Source organism: Canis lupus, chromosome 10 (assembly GCF_011100685.1).
Source record: "Canis lupus familiaris isolate Mischka breed German Shepherd chromosome 10, alternate assembly UU_Cfam_GSD_1.0, whole genome shotgun sequence".
NCBI classification, from domain to species: Eukaryota; Metazoa; Chordata; class Mammalia; order Carnivora; family Canidae; genus Canis; species Canis lupus.
This window is the reverse complement of record NC_049231.1, coordinates 25,273,292-25,294,344: the sequence shown is the minus strand read 5'-3', so window position 1 is coordinate 25,294,344 and position 21,053 is coordinate 25,273,292. Positions and strand designations below refer to the sequence as shown.

General features: G+C 38.1%; 1 protein-coding gene across 4 annotated transcripts in view; it reads left to right on the top strand.

Moving 5' to 3' along the window:
* The window catches only part of XPNPEP3 (X-prolyl aminopeptidase 3), a 75,611-nt gene that overhangs the window by 43,745 nt on the left and 10,813 nt on the right, over nt 1-21,053 (top strand). For all 4 annotated transcript variants that reach the window (XM_038550453.1, XM_038550452.1, XM_038550454.1 and 1 more), the window contains 3 exons: nt 9,303-9,365; nt 9,922-10,035; nt 15,981-16,066. In XM_038550453.1, the coding sequence (XP_038406381.1) occupies nt 9,303-9,365; nt 9,922-10,035; nt 15,981-16,066 (263 nt within the window). The remainder of the gene's footprint in view (nt 1-9,302; nt 9,366-9,921; nt 10,036-15,980; nt 16,067-21,053) is intronic.

The following is a 21,053-nucleotide window of genomic DNA, read 5'->3' as shown; positions in this document are numbered from 1 at the left end:
GGCCCAAACCCTTGCCAACACCATATCTACTGGCCAAGGAGTTTTGCAAGGCCTTGGTTCCAATCGCAGCAGCAGTAGGTCTCATTTCACAAGCAGACCAAAGCACACCAGTGGAAATGCACCACATTCAGGCCAGGGACCAGATCCTGCTCATAACAGGCAAAGAGAGCCCCTATAGACAACTGGCATGAAGGATAAAGCAGCCAGGACACAATAGCAGGGTACAAGCAGCACACATTGGAGATACTCCCAGAAGTGGCCGGCAATGGGGAAACGGCACACTACACTGCAGGATATTATAGGACCTCTTCTTCATAAAACCATTACCCTCAACAACAAGAGATATACCTGACTCTCCTAACATACAGAAACAAGCAGAGACTTAAACAAAATGAAATAACAGAGGAATTTTCCCCAAATGAAAGAACAGGACAAGACCATGGCCAGAGAGCTACACAAAAGAGATATAAATAACATGCTTGATGGAGAATTTAAAGCAATGATCATAAAGTTACTGGACTTAAGAAAAGAGTGGAAGACATCAGTGAGACCATTAACACAGAGGTAAGGGAATAACAGCAGAGATAAGGCCTCAGTAAATAAATGAGAAACATGCTCGATGGCATGAACAGCAGGCTGGAAGAAGCAGAGAAACAAATTAATGACCTAGAAAACAAAGTAATGGAAAGTAATCAAGATGAAGAAAAGAAAAAGAAATTATGCAAAATGAGAACAGACTTAGGGAACTCAGTGACTCTATCAAACATAACATGATAGGAATCCTAGAAGAAGAGAGAGAAAAGGGAACAGAGAATTTATTTGAAGAAATAATAGCTGAAAACTTTCCTAATCTGGGGAAGGAAGCGTACTGAGATCCAGGAGGTACAGAAAACCCCCAACAAAGTAAAAAAAAAAAAAAAGATCCACACCAAGTCATACTGTAATTAAAAAATTAAAATGGCAAAATATAGGGGCACCTGGCTGGCTCAGTTGATAGAGCTTGCAGATCTTGATCTCAGGTTCGTGAGTTTGAGCCCAGTATTGGTGTGGAGGTTGTTTAAATAAGTAAACTTTAAGTAATAAATGAATAAATAGCTAAATACAGTGATTAAAAAATACTAGACAAAAAACAGTTATATATAAAGGAAACTGCATAAGGCTATCAGATTTTTCAGCAGAAACTTTCCAAGCCAGAAAGGAGTGGCATGATATATTCAAAGTGCTGAGGAAAAACCTGCAGCCAAGAATACTCTATTCAGTAAGGCTATCTTCAGAATAGAAGGAAAAATAAAAGAGTTTTCCAGACCAACAAAAACTAAAGAACTCATGACTAATAAACCAGCCCTGCAAGATATATTAAAGGGGACTCTGAATAGAAAGACCAAAAATGACAGTATGAAGGTAAGAAACCCAAAAGTGGTAAAAATGAATATTTTTGTTAAAAATCAGCCAAGGAACTCACAAAATAAAAAGATGTCAAATATGACACCATATACCTAAAACATGGGGGGGAGGGGAAGAAGAGTAAAGAATGGGTTGAAACTTAAATGACCATCAACTTAATATAGACTGCTATATGCAGAAAATGTTATATACAAACTTAATGGTAACCACTAATAGATATACAAAGAATAAAGAGAAAGAAATCCAAATATATCACCAAAGTAAACCAGCAAACCACAAGAGAAAGAGACAAGAAAGGATCAGAGAAAATCTTCAGAAACAATCACAAAATAAGTAATAAAATAGCAATAATTACATATCTATGAATACTTTGAAGTAAATGGACTAAACACTCCACAATCAGAAGACATAGGATGACAAAATGAGTTTAAAAAAATAAAAAAAGACCCCATCTATATCTACAGTCTACAGACTACAGACCATCTGTAGTGTATAGAGACTCACTTTAGACCTAAAGACACCTGCATATTGGAAGTAAGGGAATGGAGAAACATTTACCATGCAAATGGATGTAAAAGGAAAGCCAGAGTAGGGGCGCCTGGGTGTCTTGGTTAAACATCTACCTTCAGCGCAGATCATGATTCTGTGGTTCTGGGATTGAGCCCCACCTCAGGGTCCCTGCTCAGTGGGGAAACTGCTTTTCCCTCCCTCTCTCACTCTCCCTGCTGTGTGCTTGCTCTCGCTCTCTCTCTCTCCTCTCTCTAAAATAAATAAAATCTTTTTTTAAAAAAAAGGAAAGCCAGAGTAGCAATACTTATATCAGACAAAATAGACTTTAAAACAAAGACTACACCATTCTCTTACAGTATACACAAAGATAAACTCAAAATGGTTGAAAGATGTAAATGTGAGACAAGAATCCATCAAAATTCTAAAGGAGAATACAGGCAACAACCTTTTTGAACTTGGCCACTGTAACTTCTTGCAAGACACATCTATGAAGGCAAAGGAAACAAAAGCAAAAATGAACTCTTGGGACTTAATCAGGATAAAAACTTCTGCACAGCAAAAGAAACAGTTAACAAAACTAAAAGACAACCTACCAAATGGGAAAAGATATTTGCAAATGACCTATCAGATAAAGGGCTAGTATCCAAGATCTATAAAGAACTTCTTAAACTCAACACCCAAGAAACAAAAAATCCAATTATGAGATGGGCAGAAGACATGAACAGAAATTTCACCAAAGAAGACATACACATGGCCAACAAGCACATGAGAAAATGCTCCGCATCATTTGCCGTCAGGGAAGTACAAATCAAAACCGTAGTAAGATACCACCTCGCACTAGTGAGAATGGCAAAAATTAACAAGACAGGAAACAACAAATGTTGGAAAGGATGTGGAGAAGGGCGAACCCTCTTGCACCGTTGGAATGCAAATTGGTGCAGCCACTCTGGAAAACAGTGTGGAAGTTCCTCAAAAAGTTAAAAATAGAGCTACCCTATGACCCAGCAGTTGCACCACTGGGTATTTACCCCAAAGATACAGATGTTCATAGCAGCAATGTCCACAATAGCCAAACTGTGGAAGGAGCCACGATATCCTTCAACAGATGAATGGATAAAGAAGATACACACACACCAAACACACACATACACACACACACACTGAAATATTAGCCATCAAAAAGGACCAATACCCACCATTTGCTTCGATGTGGATGGAACTGGAGAGTATTATGCTGAGTGAAGTAAGTCAATTCGAGAAGGACAATCATCATATGGTTTCACTCATACGGGGAGTATAAGAAATAGTGAAAGGGATTATAAGGGGAAGAGAACTGAGTGGGAAAAATTAGAGGGAGACATAGCATGAGAGACTCCAAACTCTGGGAAATAAACAAAGGGTTGCAGAAGGGGAGGTGGGCACTGAGGAGAGCACTTGATGGGATGAGCACTGTGTTATACTATATATTGGTAAATCGAACTTCAATAAAAACAAGTGAAAAAAAAAAAACAGACTACAACAAGAGACAAAAAGGACACTATATAATAAGGGAACAATCCAACAAGAAGATATAATAATTTTAGGTATTTATACACCCAACGTGGAAGCACCCAAATACATAAAACAGTTAATAACAAACATGAAGTAATCAATAATACAATAAGAGTAGAGGATTATAACAGCCTGCTTACATCAATGGACAGATGGTCTAAACAGAAAATCAACAAGGAAACAATGACTTTGAATGACATGGTGGACAGATGGATTTTATAGATCTATTCAGAACATTCCATCCTAAGACAGAAGAATACACATTCTTTTCAAGTGCACATGGAATATTCTTCAGACTAGATCACGTTAGGTCACAAAACAAACATCAACAAATTCCAAAAGATTGAAGTTATACCATGCATATTTTCTGACCACAGCACTATGAAACTAGAAGTCAACCAACAAGAAAAAATCTGGAAAGACCACAAATACATAGGAGTTAAATAACATGCTACTCAGCAGTGAATGGGTCAGCCAGGAGAAAAAAAAAAAAAAAGGAAATTTTAAAAAGTACATGAAACCAAATGAAAATGAGACCACAACATTTTAATGCAGCAAATGGATGCAGCAAAACCAATCCTAAAAGGGAATTTTATAGCAATAGAGGCCTACCTCAAGAAGCAAGAAAAACCTCAAATAAACAACCTAACCTTACTCCTAAAGGAGCTAGAAGAAAAACAAAAAATGAAGCCTAACACCAGCAAAAGGAAGGAACTAATAAAGATGAGACCAGAAATAAATACTATAGAAACTGAAAAAACAGTAGAACAGATCAATAAAACCAGGAACTGGTTGTTTGAAAAAAAAAAAAAAATCAATAAAATTGATAAACCTCTAGCCAGACTCCAAGAAAAAAAGAGAAAGGGCCCAGATAAAAGAAATCACAAATCAAAGAGGAGAAATAACAAACACCACAGAAATATAAACAACTGTAAGAGACCATTATGAAAAACGGTATGCCAACAAATTGTACAACATAGAAGAAATGGATAAATTCCTAGAAACATAACCTACCAAAACAAATAGGAAGAAATAGAAAATTTGAACAAACCCATTACCAGCAAAGAAATTGAAAAAACTCCCAACAAAAGTTCAGGACCAAATGGCTTCACAGGTAAATTCTAGCAAACATTTTAGAAAATTAATGCCTGGGACCCCTGGGTGGCCCAGTGGTTGAGCGTCTGCCTTCAGCTCAGGATGTGATCCCAGGGTCCTGGGATCGAGTCACATAATAGGCCCCTTGCAGGAAGCTAGCTTCTCTCTCTGCCTATGTCTCTGCCTCTCTCTGTGTGTCTTTCATGAATAAATAAATAAAATCTTAAAAACACACACACACACACACATTAGGAAGAGCTGCCATGTGACACAAAGAAATGGAAAGACATTCCATCCTCATTGTTTGGAGGAACAAATAGTATTAAAATGCCTATACTACCCAAAGCAGTCTACACATTTAATGCAATCCCTATCACAATACCAACAGCATTTTTCACAGAACTAGAACAAACCTAAAATTTGTATAGAATCACAAAAGACCCTGAATAACCAAAGCAATCTTTAAAAAAGCAAAGCTAGAGGTACCACAGTTCTACACTGTGATATCAAGTTATTTCAAAGCTGTAGTCATCAAAACAGTATTGTACTGGCACAAAAACAGACTCATAGATCAGTGGAACACAATAGAGAGCCCAGGGACGCTGGGTGGCTCAGCAGTTGAGGATCTGCCTTCAGCTCAGGGTGTGATCCCAGGGTCCTGGGATCGAGTCACATATTAGGCCCCTTGCAGGAAGCTAGCTTCTCTCTCTGCCTATGTCTCTGCCTCTCTGTGTGTCTTTCATGAATAAATAAATAAAATCTTAAAAAAAAAAAAAAAAAAGAATAGAGAGCCCAGAAATAAACCCATGGTCAATTAATCTTGACAAAGCAAGAAAGAATATCCAATGGGGAAAAGACAGTCTCTTGAATAAAATCTTGCTGGGAGAACTAGATAACAACATGCAAAAGAATGAGGCTGGACCATTTTCTTACACCATACACAAAAATAAAATAGATTAAAGACCTAAATGGAAAAAAAAAAAAAAAAGACCTAAATGTAAGACCTGAAATCATAAAAATACTTGAGGAAAGCACACGCAGTAATTTCTCTGACATTGGCCGTAGCTACTTTTTTCTAAATAGGTCTCCTTTGGGGCACCTGGGTGGCTCAGTTGGTTAAGTGTCCGACTCTTGATTTTGGCTGGGGTCATGATCTCAGGGTCGTGAAATCAAGCTTCATGTTGGGCTCCACACTGGGCATGGAGCCTGCTTAAGATTCTCTCTCTTCCTCTGCCCCCCCCCCCCCCGCCACCTCGAGCACACCGGCACTCTCTGTCTCTCTTAAAAAAAAAAAAAAAAAAAACCTCCGAGGGAAGGGAAACAAAAGCAAAAATAAACTGTTGGGACTACATCAAAATAAAAAGCTTCTGTACAATGAAGGAAGCAATAAACAAACCTAAAAAGCAGCCTACAGAATGGGAGAAGATATTTGCAAATGATATCTAACACCTAATAAAGAGTTAGTTGAGCATCTGCCTTTGGCTGAGGGCATGATCCTGAAGTCCCAGGATCGAGTCCCACATCAGGCTCCCTGCATGGACCCTGCTTCTCTCTACCTATGTCTCTGCCTCTGTGTCTCTCATGAATACATTTCTTTTTAAGTATCCAAAATACATGAAGAACTTATACAACACAACACCCCAAAACCTAATAATCTAGTTTTTAAAATGGCAGAAGACATGGGCAGACATTTCTATAAAGATGCTCATCATTGCTTATCAGGGAAATACAAATCAGATCATATAATGGTATAATGAGATACCACCTCACGCCTGTCAGAATGGCTAAAATAAAAAACACAAGAAACACCAAGTATTGGCAAGGATGTGAAGAAAAATGAACCCTGTGCACTATTGGTAGGAATGCAAAACTGGTGCATCCATTATGGAAAAAAGAGAGTTTCCTCAAAAAGTTAAAAGTAGAACTGCCCTGTGATCCAGTAATTGCACCACTGGGTATTTGTCCAAAGAATACAAAAACACTAATTCTTTTTTTTTTTTTTAAGATTTTATTTATTCATTCATAAGAGACACACAGAGAGAGAGATTGAGAGGCAGAGACACAGGCAGAGGAAGAAGCAGGCTCCCTACAGGGAGCCTAACATGGTACTCGATCCCAGGTCTCCAGGATCAGGCCCCAGGCTGAAGGTGGCACTAAACCGCTGAGCCATCTGTGCTGCCCCAAAAACACTAATTCAAAGGGATATGTACACCCCTATGTTTATAGCCAGATTATTTACGATAGCCAAGGTAGTGAAGCAACCCAAGTGCCCATCAATTGATGAGTGGATAAAGAAGAGTAGGATGGATAGATAGATAGGTAAAATGGAATATTAACCATTAAGAAATGAAATCTTACATTTACAATAATATAATGGAGCTAAATGGTATAATACTAAGTGAAAAAAAAAAGAAAGAAAAAAATACTAAGTGAAATAAGAGAAAGATACCATATGATTTCACTCATGTGGAATTTAAGAAACAAATGAGCAAAGGGGAAAAAAGAGAGACAACCAAGAAACAGACTTCAACTATAGAGAACAAACTGATGGTTACCAGAGGGCAGGTGAGTTGGGGGTGGGGGGGGATGAGTGAAATAGGTGATTAAGGAGTGCATTAATGATGAGCACTGGGTGATTAAAATGTAAAAATAAATTTAAAAAATTAAAACACATACACACAAAATAACAAATGTTGGTAAGGAAGTGGGAAAGTTGGAACCTTTCACATTACCAGTGTGACTGTGGAATGGTTCAACCACTGTGGAATAACTTGGAGGTTTCTGAAGAACTCAAACATAGAATTGTCTTGTGACCTAGCAACTCTGCTCCTAGGTATATACTCAGAAGAACTAAAAAAGGTACTGAAACAGATACTTGTACACAAATGTTCACAGAAGCAGTGTTCACAATAGCCAAAAGATGCAAACAACCCATGTATCCAGTCAGTAGATGAACACATAAAAGTGTGTGTGTGTGTGTGTGTGTGTGTGTGTGTGTGTGTATGCATGCACAAAATTTTTCTGTGCTATTTACTTACCAGAGTTTTGAAAGGAAATAATAAAAAGACAAAGGTGCAGGTAAGAGTCAAAAAAAGAAAGTTCCCTCTTTTTAGTGAGTGAGCCTCAGCGAAAATACCACACATTTTCCTTTTTTTTGCTTTAGCTTCATGCTACAAATGTAGCACTAACAAGTTATTCATCAACATTTGTACACGTATATAGATAAATATCCTTCAACTTTCATTGTAATTGCTAATTCATTCAGAAGATATTTATTATTTACTATGTTGCCAGGTACTGTTCTAGATTCTAGAGACCAAGTGGTGAGCAACACAGACTTGCCATGTGACCCTGTCCTCAGTGTACATTCTAGTTGAGGAGAGACAGTAAACAAACATGCTATAGTCAGCTGGAATTAAATGCTGTGCAGATAAACAAAGCAGTGGAAGGGGATGAAGTGTGGTAGAAGTGCTGCTTTAAGTAGGTGGTCAGAAAGGCATCTATCAGGATGAAACATTTGAGGAAGGATCAGAATGAGAACAGGAGCAAGCCATGCAGCTACTTGCATGACTAGCTCACCTGCTTTCCCTCTCTATGGTGATGTCATTGACTCATATTTGTAAATGTTATTAAAAACATTCCTTCCAAAAAAAAAAAAAATTCCTTCCCATGTTGCCTTCACTCTTAAAACAACTCTAGAGAAATTCCTTTCTAGTGGTGGTATTATTGTATAGTCCTATACATGTGCAACTGACTTGTTTTTATCCCACAGACGTGGGAAATATAGCTGACAGCTTTCCTTTCCACACTGGCTGCCAGAAAACTCATAAATTTGCAGCCCATTCATAGTGCTATAGTAATCATGAAGGTCATTATGGTATGCATTATTAGTTTTTTGAGCTCCATTCCACTTAAGGCTTGCTTTTCTTTAACTCTGCCATAAATTTATGCTATCTTGTTGTATTTTGTGCATATTAATCAAAATCTTTTTTTGATGCCTTGGTGTCTCAGTGGTTGAGCATCTGCCTTCGGCTCAGGGTGTAATCCTGGGGTCCTGGGATCGAGTCCCATATCGGGCTCCCTGCATGGAGCCTGCTTCTTCTTCTGCCTGCGTCTGTGCCTCTGTCTCTGTGTCTCTCATGAAAAATAAATAAAATCTTTAAAAAAAAATCTTTTTTTGGGAATAAGGTACACTGGTGAATGATAAACATATATGTTCATTAAAACACACACACACACCATATAGTATTTATACGATAGGTCACTGATTCTGAACTTGGGGCAGTTTTGTTCTTTGGAGAATATTTGGCAATATCTGATTATCACAGTTGGGAAGTGCTGTTGGCACCCTACAAAGAGTTATCTAGTCCAAAATGTCAAAATTGCTGAGGTTGGGAAACCTTAAAATAGACTGGACCATTCAATCCATAATTTCATACGTTTCTAGACTGTTTTGTAACATAAATGACAAGTGTATTCCCTTGTAACTTACTCTAGCATACCAGTGTATATTCTGAGTGTGATCGTTGGGTCACCCTTCCACTAAATCTGTCATCAGTCAAATAGTCCTGAAAGCAATAGTTTCCTCTTCAGAATCTGTTTCATCGTACCCACAAAATCACAACTTCAGATTAACAAAATTGAGGAGAATGGTGCTTTTCATTTGAGCTCCAGTATTTTTGAATGTTTTGAGTCAGCAACATAGTTAAAATGACACTGTTCACCCTCCATTCTGTTTACAGGCTTTCATAGAGACCATGTTTGCCAGTAAAGCTCCTGTGGAAGAGGGCTTTCTTTACGCTAAGGTGAGCTTTAAAACATTGGAAAGGTTTTGTTGGAAGCAAAAATAGTAAAGTAATTTCATTGATTTGTAGATGGCATCCAGTTGGCTTTCATGTAAGTGACCTCAGTGGAAAGGATTTGGTTCTTCAGTGTTGCTGATAATTTATTAGATGTGTCTGAAATACGCAGAGCTACAATTAAAATTAATATCACATAGCTGTTGTAAAAATGCAATCATATTCCAGTGTTTATCTAAATAAGAATAAAAAACACGAACTTAACTATATCTCTGTACTCAGCCTTGATCGTAGGTTTTCAATATTCTCTTCTGGACTTAATTTGAAAATTGTAGGAAATTTAGAGCACTCAGAGGAACAGAACAGACTTAATAATAAGGTCAAATAACAGGATTGGCAGGGAATAAAAAATAACCTGGAATTGCAGCACAGTAAGTTTGGTTAGATTTGATAACTTGTTTTCCAGTAATGATGGGAAAGAAGTACTTAAATGGAGAGAGCCTGTGCTGGCACAGCCCTGAGGAAATCCTATCTTCAGTCCTGCTTGGCTCTTGTTTTTCAGTTTGAATTTGAATGCCGGGCCCGTGGTGCAGACATCTTGGCCTACCCGCCTGTAGTCGCTGGAGGTAATCGGTCAAACACTTTGCACTATGTGAAGAATAATCAGCTCATCAAGGTATACGAAATGCCCTTCAGTGCCACTTCCTATGATGCCACTTCTAAAGCACTTTATTATAAAATGATTTTACATACATTATCTCATTCGATCCTCCCATTGGCACTGTGAGATAGGAGCAATTATTAACATGCCTGTTCAACAGATGAGGAAAATAAACTTTAAAAATTATGCAACTCATTAGGGCAGAGCTGAGAATTCTACCCTAAAGCCTCTGCTCATTTTATTTTTTTCTGCTCATATTTTTTTTTTAAAGATTTTATCCATTTATTTGTGAGAGACACAGAGAGAGGCAGAGACATAGGCAGAGGGAGAAGAAGCAGGCTCCCTGCAGGAGCCCGACATGAGACTCGATCCCGGAATTCCAGGATCACGTCCTGAGCCGAAGGCAGACTGCAATCGCAGAGCCACCCAGGCATCCCTCTGCTCATATATTTTAATAACACTCCTCAGAGGACTTGGGCAACAGCAGGCCATGCATATGAGCAGACAGATTTTGGTAGTACCTTATTGTTTTCTCCCCAAGTATCTATACAAGTAAAGAATTATATATGCCTTTATTAAGCCCACTTTTTTAAAGATGGGGAAAGGGTTTGTTTGTTTTTTGGAGCCCAACACAGGGCTTAAACTCGTGACCATAAGATCAAGACCTGGGCTGAGATCAAGAGTCAGACGCTTAACTGACTGAGCCACTCAGGCACCCCAAAGTTCACTTTTAATTATCTGTTTTCATTTTCAGTAATTTCAGAAGAATAAATGTAACAAACATATAAATTATACAACATATTTTTTAAATGAATACTCATGAACTGATCCCTCATTGAAGAGCTAGAACATTACCAGTTCCATGCATCTACTTCTATGTCTTTATGCTCTGCTATCCTATTGCCTGCCTCCCAGAGATAACTAATTGGTTATCCTAAATTTTTCTTTGTCCTTGCCTTGATTTTTTTAAGTAGTTGTATGACATATACATGATTCCCAAAACAATATTAATTAGTTCTGCTTGTTTGTAAACTATGTAAAAATTAAGTACTGCTATATGTAGTTTTTGGGGACTTTTTAAATTTATAAATGTGATAAAACAATAGATTTTTTCCCAAGTATTTGTATTTGTTTATATTCCTACTGTTGATATATAATTTTGTTGACTACACCCTCTCTATCCCTTGATGTTAATCAGACTCCTTCATTTCTGCCATTCTAATTGGTATAAAACAGTATCTCATTGTGGTCTTAATTTCCATTACCTTAATTACTAGTGAAACTAAGCATCTTTTTTATCTTTAGCATTATTAGTTTCAACTTGCTGATGTGTTGTTTAGGATATTCTGATCTGTGTTCATGAGTAAGATTGGTTTATTTTTCTCATACTTTTCTGATTTTCATATCAAGACCAGGAAAAATTAAGAGTCCTGGGATCAAGCCCCATATCCAGCTCCTTACTTGGCAGGGAGTCTGCTTCTCCCTCTGTTCCTCCCTCTCTCCCTACTTGTGGTCTCTCTCTTGCTCACTCTTTCTCTCAAATAAATAAGTAAAATATTAAAAAAAAAAAAAAAGTAAGCATACATTTGCCCTGTGCACCAGTAATTCCATTTATAACCATTTTTCAGGAAAAATTAAAACATAGATCCACAAAATGCCTTGTACAATAATGTCCATAGCAGGTTCGCTCCTAATAGGCCAGGCATCCATCACCAGGATATTAGATAAGGAAATTGCCATGTGGTGTATTCTTCAAATAAAAAGGAACAAACCACTGCACTACCAACCAGTGATCTCAAAAGCATTATGCTGAGTGAATAAACCAGACACAAAAAATTATAAATTATGTGATACCATCTACATGAAGTTCTAAAATGGGCAAAACTAATCTATGTTTATAGAAATCAGATTAGTGGTTGCTTCTCATAGGAATATTGGCTGGGAAGGGGCCTGATGGCATGGTTACATGGGTGTATACATATGACAATACTAACTTAACTCTATGTTCTTAAGTTCTATGTTTCACTGTGCATACATTAAATCTCAAAAACTTTGGCTAAAAAAAGAAATCTTGCCAGAGGTTTGCTGAGTTTTGTTTTTCTTGTAAAACCAACTTTTCACATCATTAATGGTATTTTATCTTTGTTTATTATTCCATTACACTGGGCCCTTGTCTTTATTAATTTCACCTTTCTACTTTTTGTTTATTCTCTTGTTCTTTTTCTGGCTTCTTAAATTAGATGCTAAACTCATTAATTTTCAACCTTCTTTTTTTATTATAAATGTCTGAGGATAAATTTCTCACTTTCATTATATTCCACAAGGTTTTCCTAGTTTTTAAGTGTATCATATATTAAAAACAATCAATACAATGTACTGTTTAAAAATAAAATTTGAATGAACAACCATATATCTATCATCTAGGACGAGAGGAACATTACTAGCCCCCTGAGCAATCTCAAGCACATCCCCCTCTCTGTCTCCTACCATCTTGACTTTGGTTTCAATCATTTTTGTTGTTGTTTTTCTTCATAATCTTATCCCCTATGTGTCTATTCCTAAACAATATAGTGTCCATTCTTGAAAAACTGAAGAATAAGCGTAAGTGTAGCTGTACAGGGAAAGAAAAGTATTGCCATTATTAGATAAATTGGCCCGAGAGAAAATCAGTTGAGAACTTCTAGGTCATAGTCTTGCTTTGGTTATCTGAAAGTTTACAAGGGCCTTTTCTGGTGAAGTCTGTGGGCAAGGTCCTCAGCAATCTGTGAGAAATGCAGGCAGGGTACTGTTGCGGCATCTGGGCATACTATAGTGTGAGCCCGGTGGGCATGTGGCTGAATTGTACAGTCAGAACAGGCTGCCGTGGTTCCGCCTCCAGCTTACCACAGCTGTGTCAGCCTCTCAGAAACAGGCCAAAGCAAAACCACTTTGACAGGGTTTGTTTAGATTTACGTGCATGTTCACCTTTCCTTCTTACATCTTAAATGGCCCTCCTGGGATCACCTTCCTTCAACCTGAAGAAAATCCTTTAGGTGCAGGTCTGTGGCCTGATAAAATTTTCTATTTTTGTTTAGCCAAAATATCTTTATCATCATTCTCAATTCTTGATAATGGCTATGCCAAGGAAACTATCCTAGATTCATTTTAGTCATCAACATTAATGTATCACTCCCCTTTCTTCTGACTTTCAGTGTTGCAGATTAAAAACAAACAAGGAGCACCTGGGTGGCTCAGTCAGTTAAGCGTCTGCCTTCAACTCAGGTCATGATCCCGGGGTTTTGGGATCCAGGCCAGTGTCAAGTTCCCTGCTCAGTGGGGAACCTGCTTCTCCCTCTGCCTCTCCCCCACTTGAGCTTGTGCTCATGCGCTTGCTCTCTTCCTCCTTCCCAAATAAATAAAATATTTAAAACAAATGAAAACAAACAAAAACAGTAATTACCATTCCTTATGGGAAATCTCTTTTTGTTTTGACTACTTTAAGATTTCTTTTCCTTTGGGGGGGTGCACCTGGGTAGCTTAGTCGGTTGGGCATCCAACTCTTGATTTTGACTCAAGTCCTGATCTCAGGGCCCTAAGATGGAGCCTCACCTTGGACTCAGTGCTCAGTGAGGAGTCTCCTTAAGACTCTGTCTCTCGGGCAGCCCCGGTGGCGCAGCGGTTTAGCGCCGCCTGCAGCCCGGGGCGTGATCCTGGAGACCCTGGATCGAGTCCCACGTCAGGCTCTCTGCATGGAGCCTGCTTCTCCCTCTGCCTCTCTGCCTCTCACTCCCTCTCTGCATCTCTATGAATAAATAAATAAAATCTTTAAAAAAAAATTAAAAAAAAAAAAAAAAAACTCTGTCTCTCTCCACCTCCCCCCCCCCCCGCACCTCTCCCCCCACCACTTACTCAGCCTTGCACTCTCTAAAAAGTGAATAATCTTTTAAAAACGATTTCTTTTCCTTTGGTATTTTTTCGTTTTATTATGTGTCTAAGAATAGATTTATTTTTACATGGTCATTATGATACCTTCCCCTTCCTGAATCTGTTATTCATGTCTTCATTGGTTCTAGGAAATTCTCAGACATTGGTATAGATATTGGCTCTCCTACATGCTCTCTATTTGCTCCTTCAACAGTTTCAGGTAGATGTGTGTTAGACCTTTCTGTTTCCAGTAAGCTAGCTTTCATGTTTACATTTGTCTTGTCTCTCTGTTATATTCTAGGGGATTGGGTAGGTCTGTCTTCAGGAAGCCAGTTTCCCTTCAGTTGTCTAATCTGCTTCTTCAGCCATCTACTGAGTGATTGAGTTCAGAAGTTGTTTTTTCTTTCCTTCTGGTTTCTTTCAAATTGGCATAGTTCTTTTCAATTGTCTACTGTTGCTTATTCAACTTTGTAGTCCTGTTCTTTATCCCTTTAAACATTTTGTAATAGCTATCCTGTATCTAATCATTCCATTATCTGAAGTCCTGGAAAATCTAAATTTGATATATGTTGTTCTTGCTGACTCTCACATACAGTGACCTACCTTGTGTGCTTGACGACCTTTGGTTGAGAGCTCATATTTTATTTGCTTGATGTTATTTTTTTTGGAAATCATGCCAGCCCATATTTGGGGGAAATTTCCTCTAGAAGTTGTTTGAATATACTTTTGCCAGAAGTAAGTGGTCTTAATAACCTGGGACTCTTGTATCCCCTATGAGAATCTTTGGCTCATTATCCCCCCATTTTTGCTGTAGGACCTCAGGGCAACCTCTCCTTTTTTATATATACTGTACCATTACCTTATCACTACCGTCAGCTCTAGTTTCAGTTATGGGGTGCCTTTTTCAAGAGAGAGAAAAGCCTTTAAGAGATCTCTTACATTATGTAATGTCAACTTTTTGTAAAATATTTTTTTTTAAGATTTTATTTATTTATTCATATGAAAGACACACAGAGAGAGGCAGAGGGAGAAGCAGGCCCCATTCAGGGAGCCCAATGTGGGACTCGATCCCCGGTCTCCAGGATCACGGCCTGAGCCAAAGGCAGGCGCCAAACCGCTAAGCCACCCAGGGATCCCCTGTAAAATATATTTTTATCCAGGGTCTGTTTTCTAACAAGAAATGTATTCTATCATTTTGCCAGAAACAAAAACCACATCCATTCTTCAGAGTTGCCGTTATTAAATATATATATATATATATAACCATTGAACCATTATTCTACTATGTGCCAAGTTGTGTGTTTATTTATATATAAATAAGATGTGCCCCTGTCTTCAAGGACATAAATAAATAATTTCAATATAACATGACAAGTAAAGAACAAAAGAGAGATAAACCCAAAGTTTTCTTCTTTCCCCATATGTATTTTGATGGGGAGCAAAAATAGAAGTGATATTCTAAAGTTAAATGGTTAAGAGTAATTGTATTTGAATAAGGCCCTGAATACCAAATATATAGGATTTTTATTTATTTATTTTTTTAAAGAGCTTGCTTTTTTTTTTTTTTAATTTTTTATTTATTTATGATAGTCACAGAGAAAGAGAGAGAGAGAGAGGCAGAGACACAGGCAGAGGGAGAAGCAGGCTCCATGCACTGGGAGCCCGACGTGGGATTCGATCCCGGGTCTCCAGGATCGCGCCCTGGGCCAAAGGCAGGCGCCAAACCGCTGCGCCACCCAGGGATCCCAGGATTTTTAAACATAATAGTGATAATGGTACCATTTATGATGTGCTGTTTACATGTAGTAATTCATACCTAAGCAGCGTGGTTCCTGTGCCCATGTACTACTTGCAGTGACCACTTTCTTGAGTCCATGTGAATTCATTTGAAAAATTGAGATGCTATTTCTTGTAAGAAGGAACCAAACAAGATTAGTCTCTTTTAAATTAGTTTTTCAAATATATATATAAAATAAAAGACACAAAGAGTTTAAATTAGAAAAAACAAGTGACAACCATAAGGTCACCTACTTTAACATATCATACTTTTGTTGCAGGATGGAGAAATGGTGCTGCTGGATGGAGGTTGTGAGTCTTCTTGCTATGTGAGTGACATAACCCGTACCTGGCCTGTCAATGGCAGGTAGGATTTCTACATATCCCACTGCTTCTTAGGAGTATGAGTTGGAATATGGGTGTATTAGCAATAAATGACTAAACAAATATACAAGTCCCCTCTAGCTCAGGTTAACTGCCTTTGCAAAGCTCCTGATTACTCTCTAAGACTGTTTTATTTATTTATTTATTTATTTATTTATTTAGATTTATTTATTTATTCATGATAGAGAAAGAGAGGCAGAGACACAGGCAGAGGGAGAAGCAGGCTCCATGCCGGGAGCCTGACGCAGGACTCGATCCCGGGACTCGAGGATCGTGCCCTGGGCCAAAGGCAGGCGCTAAACTGCTGAGCCACCCAGGGATCCCCTCTAAGACTGTTTTATTCATCATATCATAGGATCAGGCATTTAGATACACCTCGTTAACACACATTCACATTTGATTTTTTTTTTTTAATTTTTATTTATTTATGATAGTCACACAGAGAGAGAGAGGCAGAGACATAGGCAGAGGGAGAAGCAGGCTCTATGCACTGGGAGCCCGATGTGGGATTCGATCCCGGGTCTCCAGGATCGTGCCCTGGGCCAAAGGCAGGCACTAAACCGCTGCGCCACCCAGGGATCCCACATTCACATTTGAAAAAAATAAATTTGAGGGGTACCTGGCTGGCTCAGTCAGTGGAGGACATGACTTGAGCTTCAGTTGTACTTCGTATTCAAGCCCCACATTAGGTGTAGAGATTACTTAAAAATAAAGCTTTCAAAAAGACAAATAAATAAAGTTGAAGTATTTATTATTTTCTGATTACAAAAGTAATTCCAGTATTCAGTTAAAAAAAATTACTAGGCATGAAAAAATCAGAAAATTATCCATAATCAAGAAAAATGCAGTCAATAAAAGCAGATCCTGAATAATCCTGATATTTCAATTAGGAGACAAGGACTTTATGTTTTCTTTTTAAGATTTTATTTATTTGAGAGAGAGAGAGAGCATTAGCCAGGGGGGTCAAGAGGGAACCCAGGACCCTGGGATCATGATCTGAGCCAAAGGCAGACTGAGCCACCCGGTGCCCCCAGACAAGGACTTTAAAGCAGCTATTACAGATATGTTCACAGAGTTAAAGGAACATATATAAGTACAGTGAGTGAACAGATGGAGAGTCCCAGTAAGAAATAAGAAACTAAAAAATAAGAACCAGAGGGGTGTGTGGGTGGCTCAGTTCCTTGGGCATCTGACTTCAGCTCAGGTCATGATCCTGGAGTCCTGGGATAGTGCCCCACATCAGGCTTGGTGGAGAGCCTGCTTCTCCCTCTGTGCCCTACCCCACTCATGCTCTTCTCTCTCATACTCTATCTCTCAAATAAATAAATCTTAAAAAAAAAAAGAAAAAAGAACCAGAGATTCTGGGGAGATGGTAGCAAAAGCATAGTTGTTCAGTCTCTCCAAATTGTCAAATAATAATAGAGCTACTAGGTAACAAAACAAAACACTGGGTGTTAGGATATCACTTAAATCCTAAATACAAACAGTTATGAACACACTCTACACAACTACAAGGCCTAGATGGTATCAGTGTCTGTGTGGAAGGAAGAAGAACAAAACAGTAGTAGTAGAGGTAGAGGAAGCTACCTGACATACCTGAGAATAAAGGTATTTGTAAATAACCAGCAACTATTCGCTGGAAAGGATGGTGAGCCAATTTGAGAACAGAAACTGAAAATGGGAAAATTTTGCCACTCCAAAGTCCTGAGGAAGTGTGAGGGTGCTGTGCTCCCTTCTCACACTAAGAAACTGCTGGAAGTAGAATCGAAATTAAAGAGGTTGGGGACAAGAAAGAGGAAGGAATGAAATACCCAAATCAAAAAGGGGGAGAGGACATAAAATGAGCACTGGGTGTTATACTATATGTTGGCAAATTGAATTTAAATAAAATATTAAAAAATAAAAATCAATCAAAGAGGGAGAGAGTAATTGAAAGCAAGCTGCCATATTGTTTACCCCTACACAAGAACAACAGAAGTGTGAGCTCTGTGATGTTAAAATCTTTCCTAAATCCTACCTCATTCTAAAAGTTAAGGAAAATTAATTTCACATAAAATAAGCAATAAAAACATATCTTGGTTAACCTCATACAAGGTTAATTAAGGGCAGAAAAGGAATGAAGAGCATGTAACATCCCTACTGATAATAGGAAATGGGAACATACCGGAAAGACGTGGCTATAAAAGAAACCAAAGCAGTGGCCTACTATTTTAAAGCAAGCCAGAGTTTTTTAAGCACATCATTCAAGACATGAAAGAACAACACAAATCAAAATTGGAAAAATCTCAGAAACAAAGTAACAACACTCAGGAAAGAAATGGAAATAAAATAAAAAAGCACACCAGAAAAAAGACCGGATTGAAAGATACACACTAGCAATGAAGTACAGTAAAGTAAAGCCTTAACAACAAATAGAAAGGATGAAAGGGAAGAAAACTTTAAAAATCAAAATGAAATACAGAGAAAAAATCACAGGGAATATGGCAAGTATTTAAAATAGGCAAAGAAGTTAGAACATACACGTAAAGGAAGCTCTGAAGAAGAAAATGAAAGCAAGGGAAGAGAACCAATCCTAAAAACTACAATTCGATAAAATTTTCCTTAAATGAAAAAAATTTTGAAACTACTTTTGAAAGAGCACATCATTTACCTGAGAATATCAGCCCAGAAAAAGCAACACAAAGACCTAGTCTAGTGAAATTCTGAACCTACAAGAAAAAGAAAAATTCCTTTGGGGTCCAGAAAAAAAGAACACATAATTTATAAAAGAAAGGAAATTAGATTATCATCAGACTTTTTTTTTTAAGATTTTATTTTATTTATTCATGAGAGACACAGAGCGAGAGAGAGAGAGGCAGAGACACAGGCAGAGGGAGAAGCAGGCTCCATGCAGGGAGCCTGACATGGGACTCAATCCCAGGTCTCCAGGATTATGCCCTGGGCTGCAGGCGGCGCTAAACCGCTGTGCCACCAGGGCTGTCCTATCATCAGACTTTTCAAAAGCAATGTTTTATATAATTATAAAATAGAGTAATATATTGAGATACTCAACAAAAGCTTAAGCCAAAGATTTTATATACAACAAAAGCAACTTTTAGCTGTAAAGGGCACAGATTGTTCTGAAGGAACTTAAGAATTACTCCCATGAGGAATCTGCTAGTGCTGTGTGATCCAATATGAAAACCAGTCACTAGTCCCATGGGATGACTTACATTTAAATTAATATTAATCAAATTTACATTAGTTTTTCACTTGAACTGGCCACATTTCAAGTGCTCAGCAGTCATATGTGACTAGTGGGTACCATATTGGACAACAAACACACAGGACAACACATCAGCACAGGAAGGTTTACTAGTTAGTGCTGTGCTAGAGCATGAGCTTCAGATGACCAAAGTGACTAGAGACATTGAGCTAAACATGAGAAACAGTTGACTATAGAATTAAGACTAAATGAAGCTAAGAGGAAGACATCATTGTAGTAATTGAGAATGGATGGAGCATATTAAAAAAAAAAAACTATTTTCAGCGCTTCGATTTGTTATATTTGTATTGGTATTCTGAGACTGGTGTGTGTGTCTGTGATAGGGGATTAAAACAAAAAAGATAGAGGGGCACTTGGTTGGCTCAGTCAGAAGAGCATGCAACTCTTGATCTCAGGGTCGTGAGTTCAAGCCCATGTTGAGTGTAGAGATCATTTACATAAATAAATAAGCAAACTGTAAAAACAAATAATAAAACAAAAGAAAGGGCAGCCCCAGTGGCTCAGCGGTTTGGTGCCTGCTTTCGGCTCGGGGTGTGATCCTGGAGACCCGGGATCGAGTCCCATGTCAGGCTCCCTGCATGGAGCCTGCTTCTCCCTCTGCCTGTGTCTTTGCCCACCCCCACCCCCCATGAATAAATAAAATATTTTTAAAAATAAATAAATAAAAATAAAACAAAAGAAGATCATTTTAATGCTGCCCCCTTGTGTCCTTGAGGACCACGATGCATAATATGGAAGAAAAAAGGCAAATGAAATATGGAGAGGTTATGTAAAAGCTCTATAGTCTCAAATTTTATTTATTCATGAAAGACACAGAGAGAGAGGCAGAAACATAGGCAGAGAGAGAAACAGGCTCCATCCAGGAAGCCTGATGTGGGACTCTATCCTGGGACTCTGGGATCACTCCCTGAGCCAAAAACAGATGTTTAGCCGCTGAGCCACCCAGGCATCCCAGTAGTCTCAACTTTTAATTGATACCAATATGAACTCAAATGATTTTTTTTTCTTTATATATTTTTCCCCTTCCCTGTTTGTCCACTGAAAAGGCTAGAAACTATGATCAACTTAGTAGCAGTGAGTATCGCTAGTGCCTTGATTATGATCTTGAAACATAATTTTTCACTAAAATAAATGAGAGTGGGCTGACTCCGGATCTGGATCAGGAAATTTATAAGATGAAGCCTGGAACATCTTAGAATACCAGATAACAAGGAAATGAGCAAAAAACCAATGGGGTCGTGTCAAAAAGACTCAGGAATGAACTTGAAGAAGTCCCACAGGTCAAAGATAGGAAACTTTGAGCTTCAATAATGGTAATAACTTCATTCCATCAAATACGTTCAAATTCATGAGTTCATAATGATAATTTTTTTCATAATAATTTTTTAAAAATCGTTCATCTTCGGAGGATGATGGGAATCAATTCATTATATTGGAAAGTGGTAAATTAAAGAATGAAATATTCATCCTACTTTTTATTTTATTTTTTTTAAGATTTTATTTATTTATTCATGAGAATACACAGAGAGAGAGGCAGAGACACAGGCAGAGGGAGAAGCAGGCTCCATGCAGGGAGCCCGACCCAGGACTGCCCTCATCCTACCTTTCATACATAAACTCTGACACTGGATAACCAAATAGAGTAAATGTCTCTTTAAAAATACTCCATGAGGGGTGCCTGGGTGGCTCAGTCACTTAAGCATTT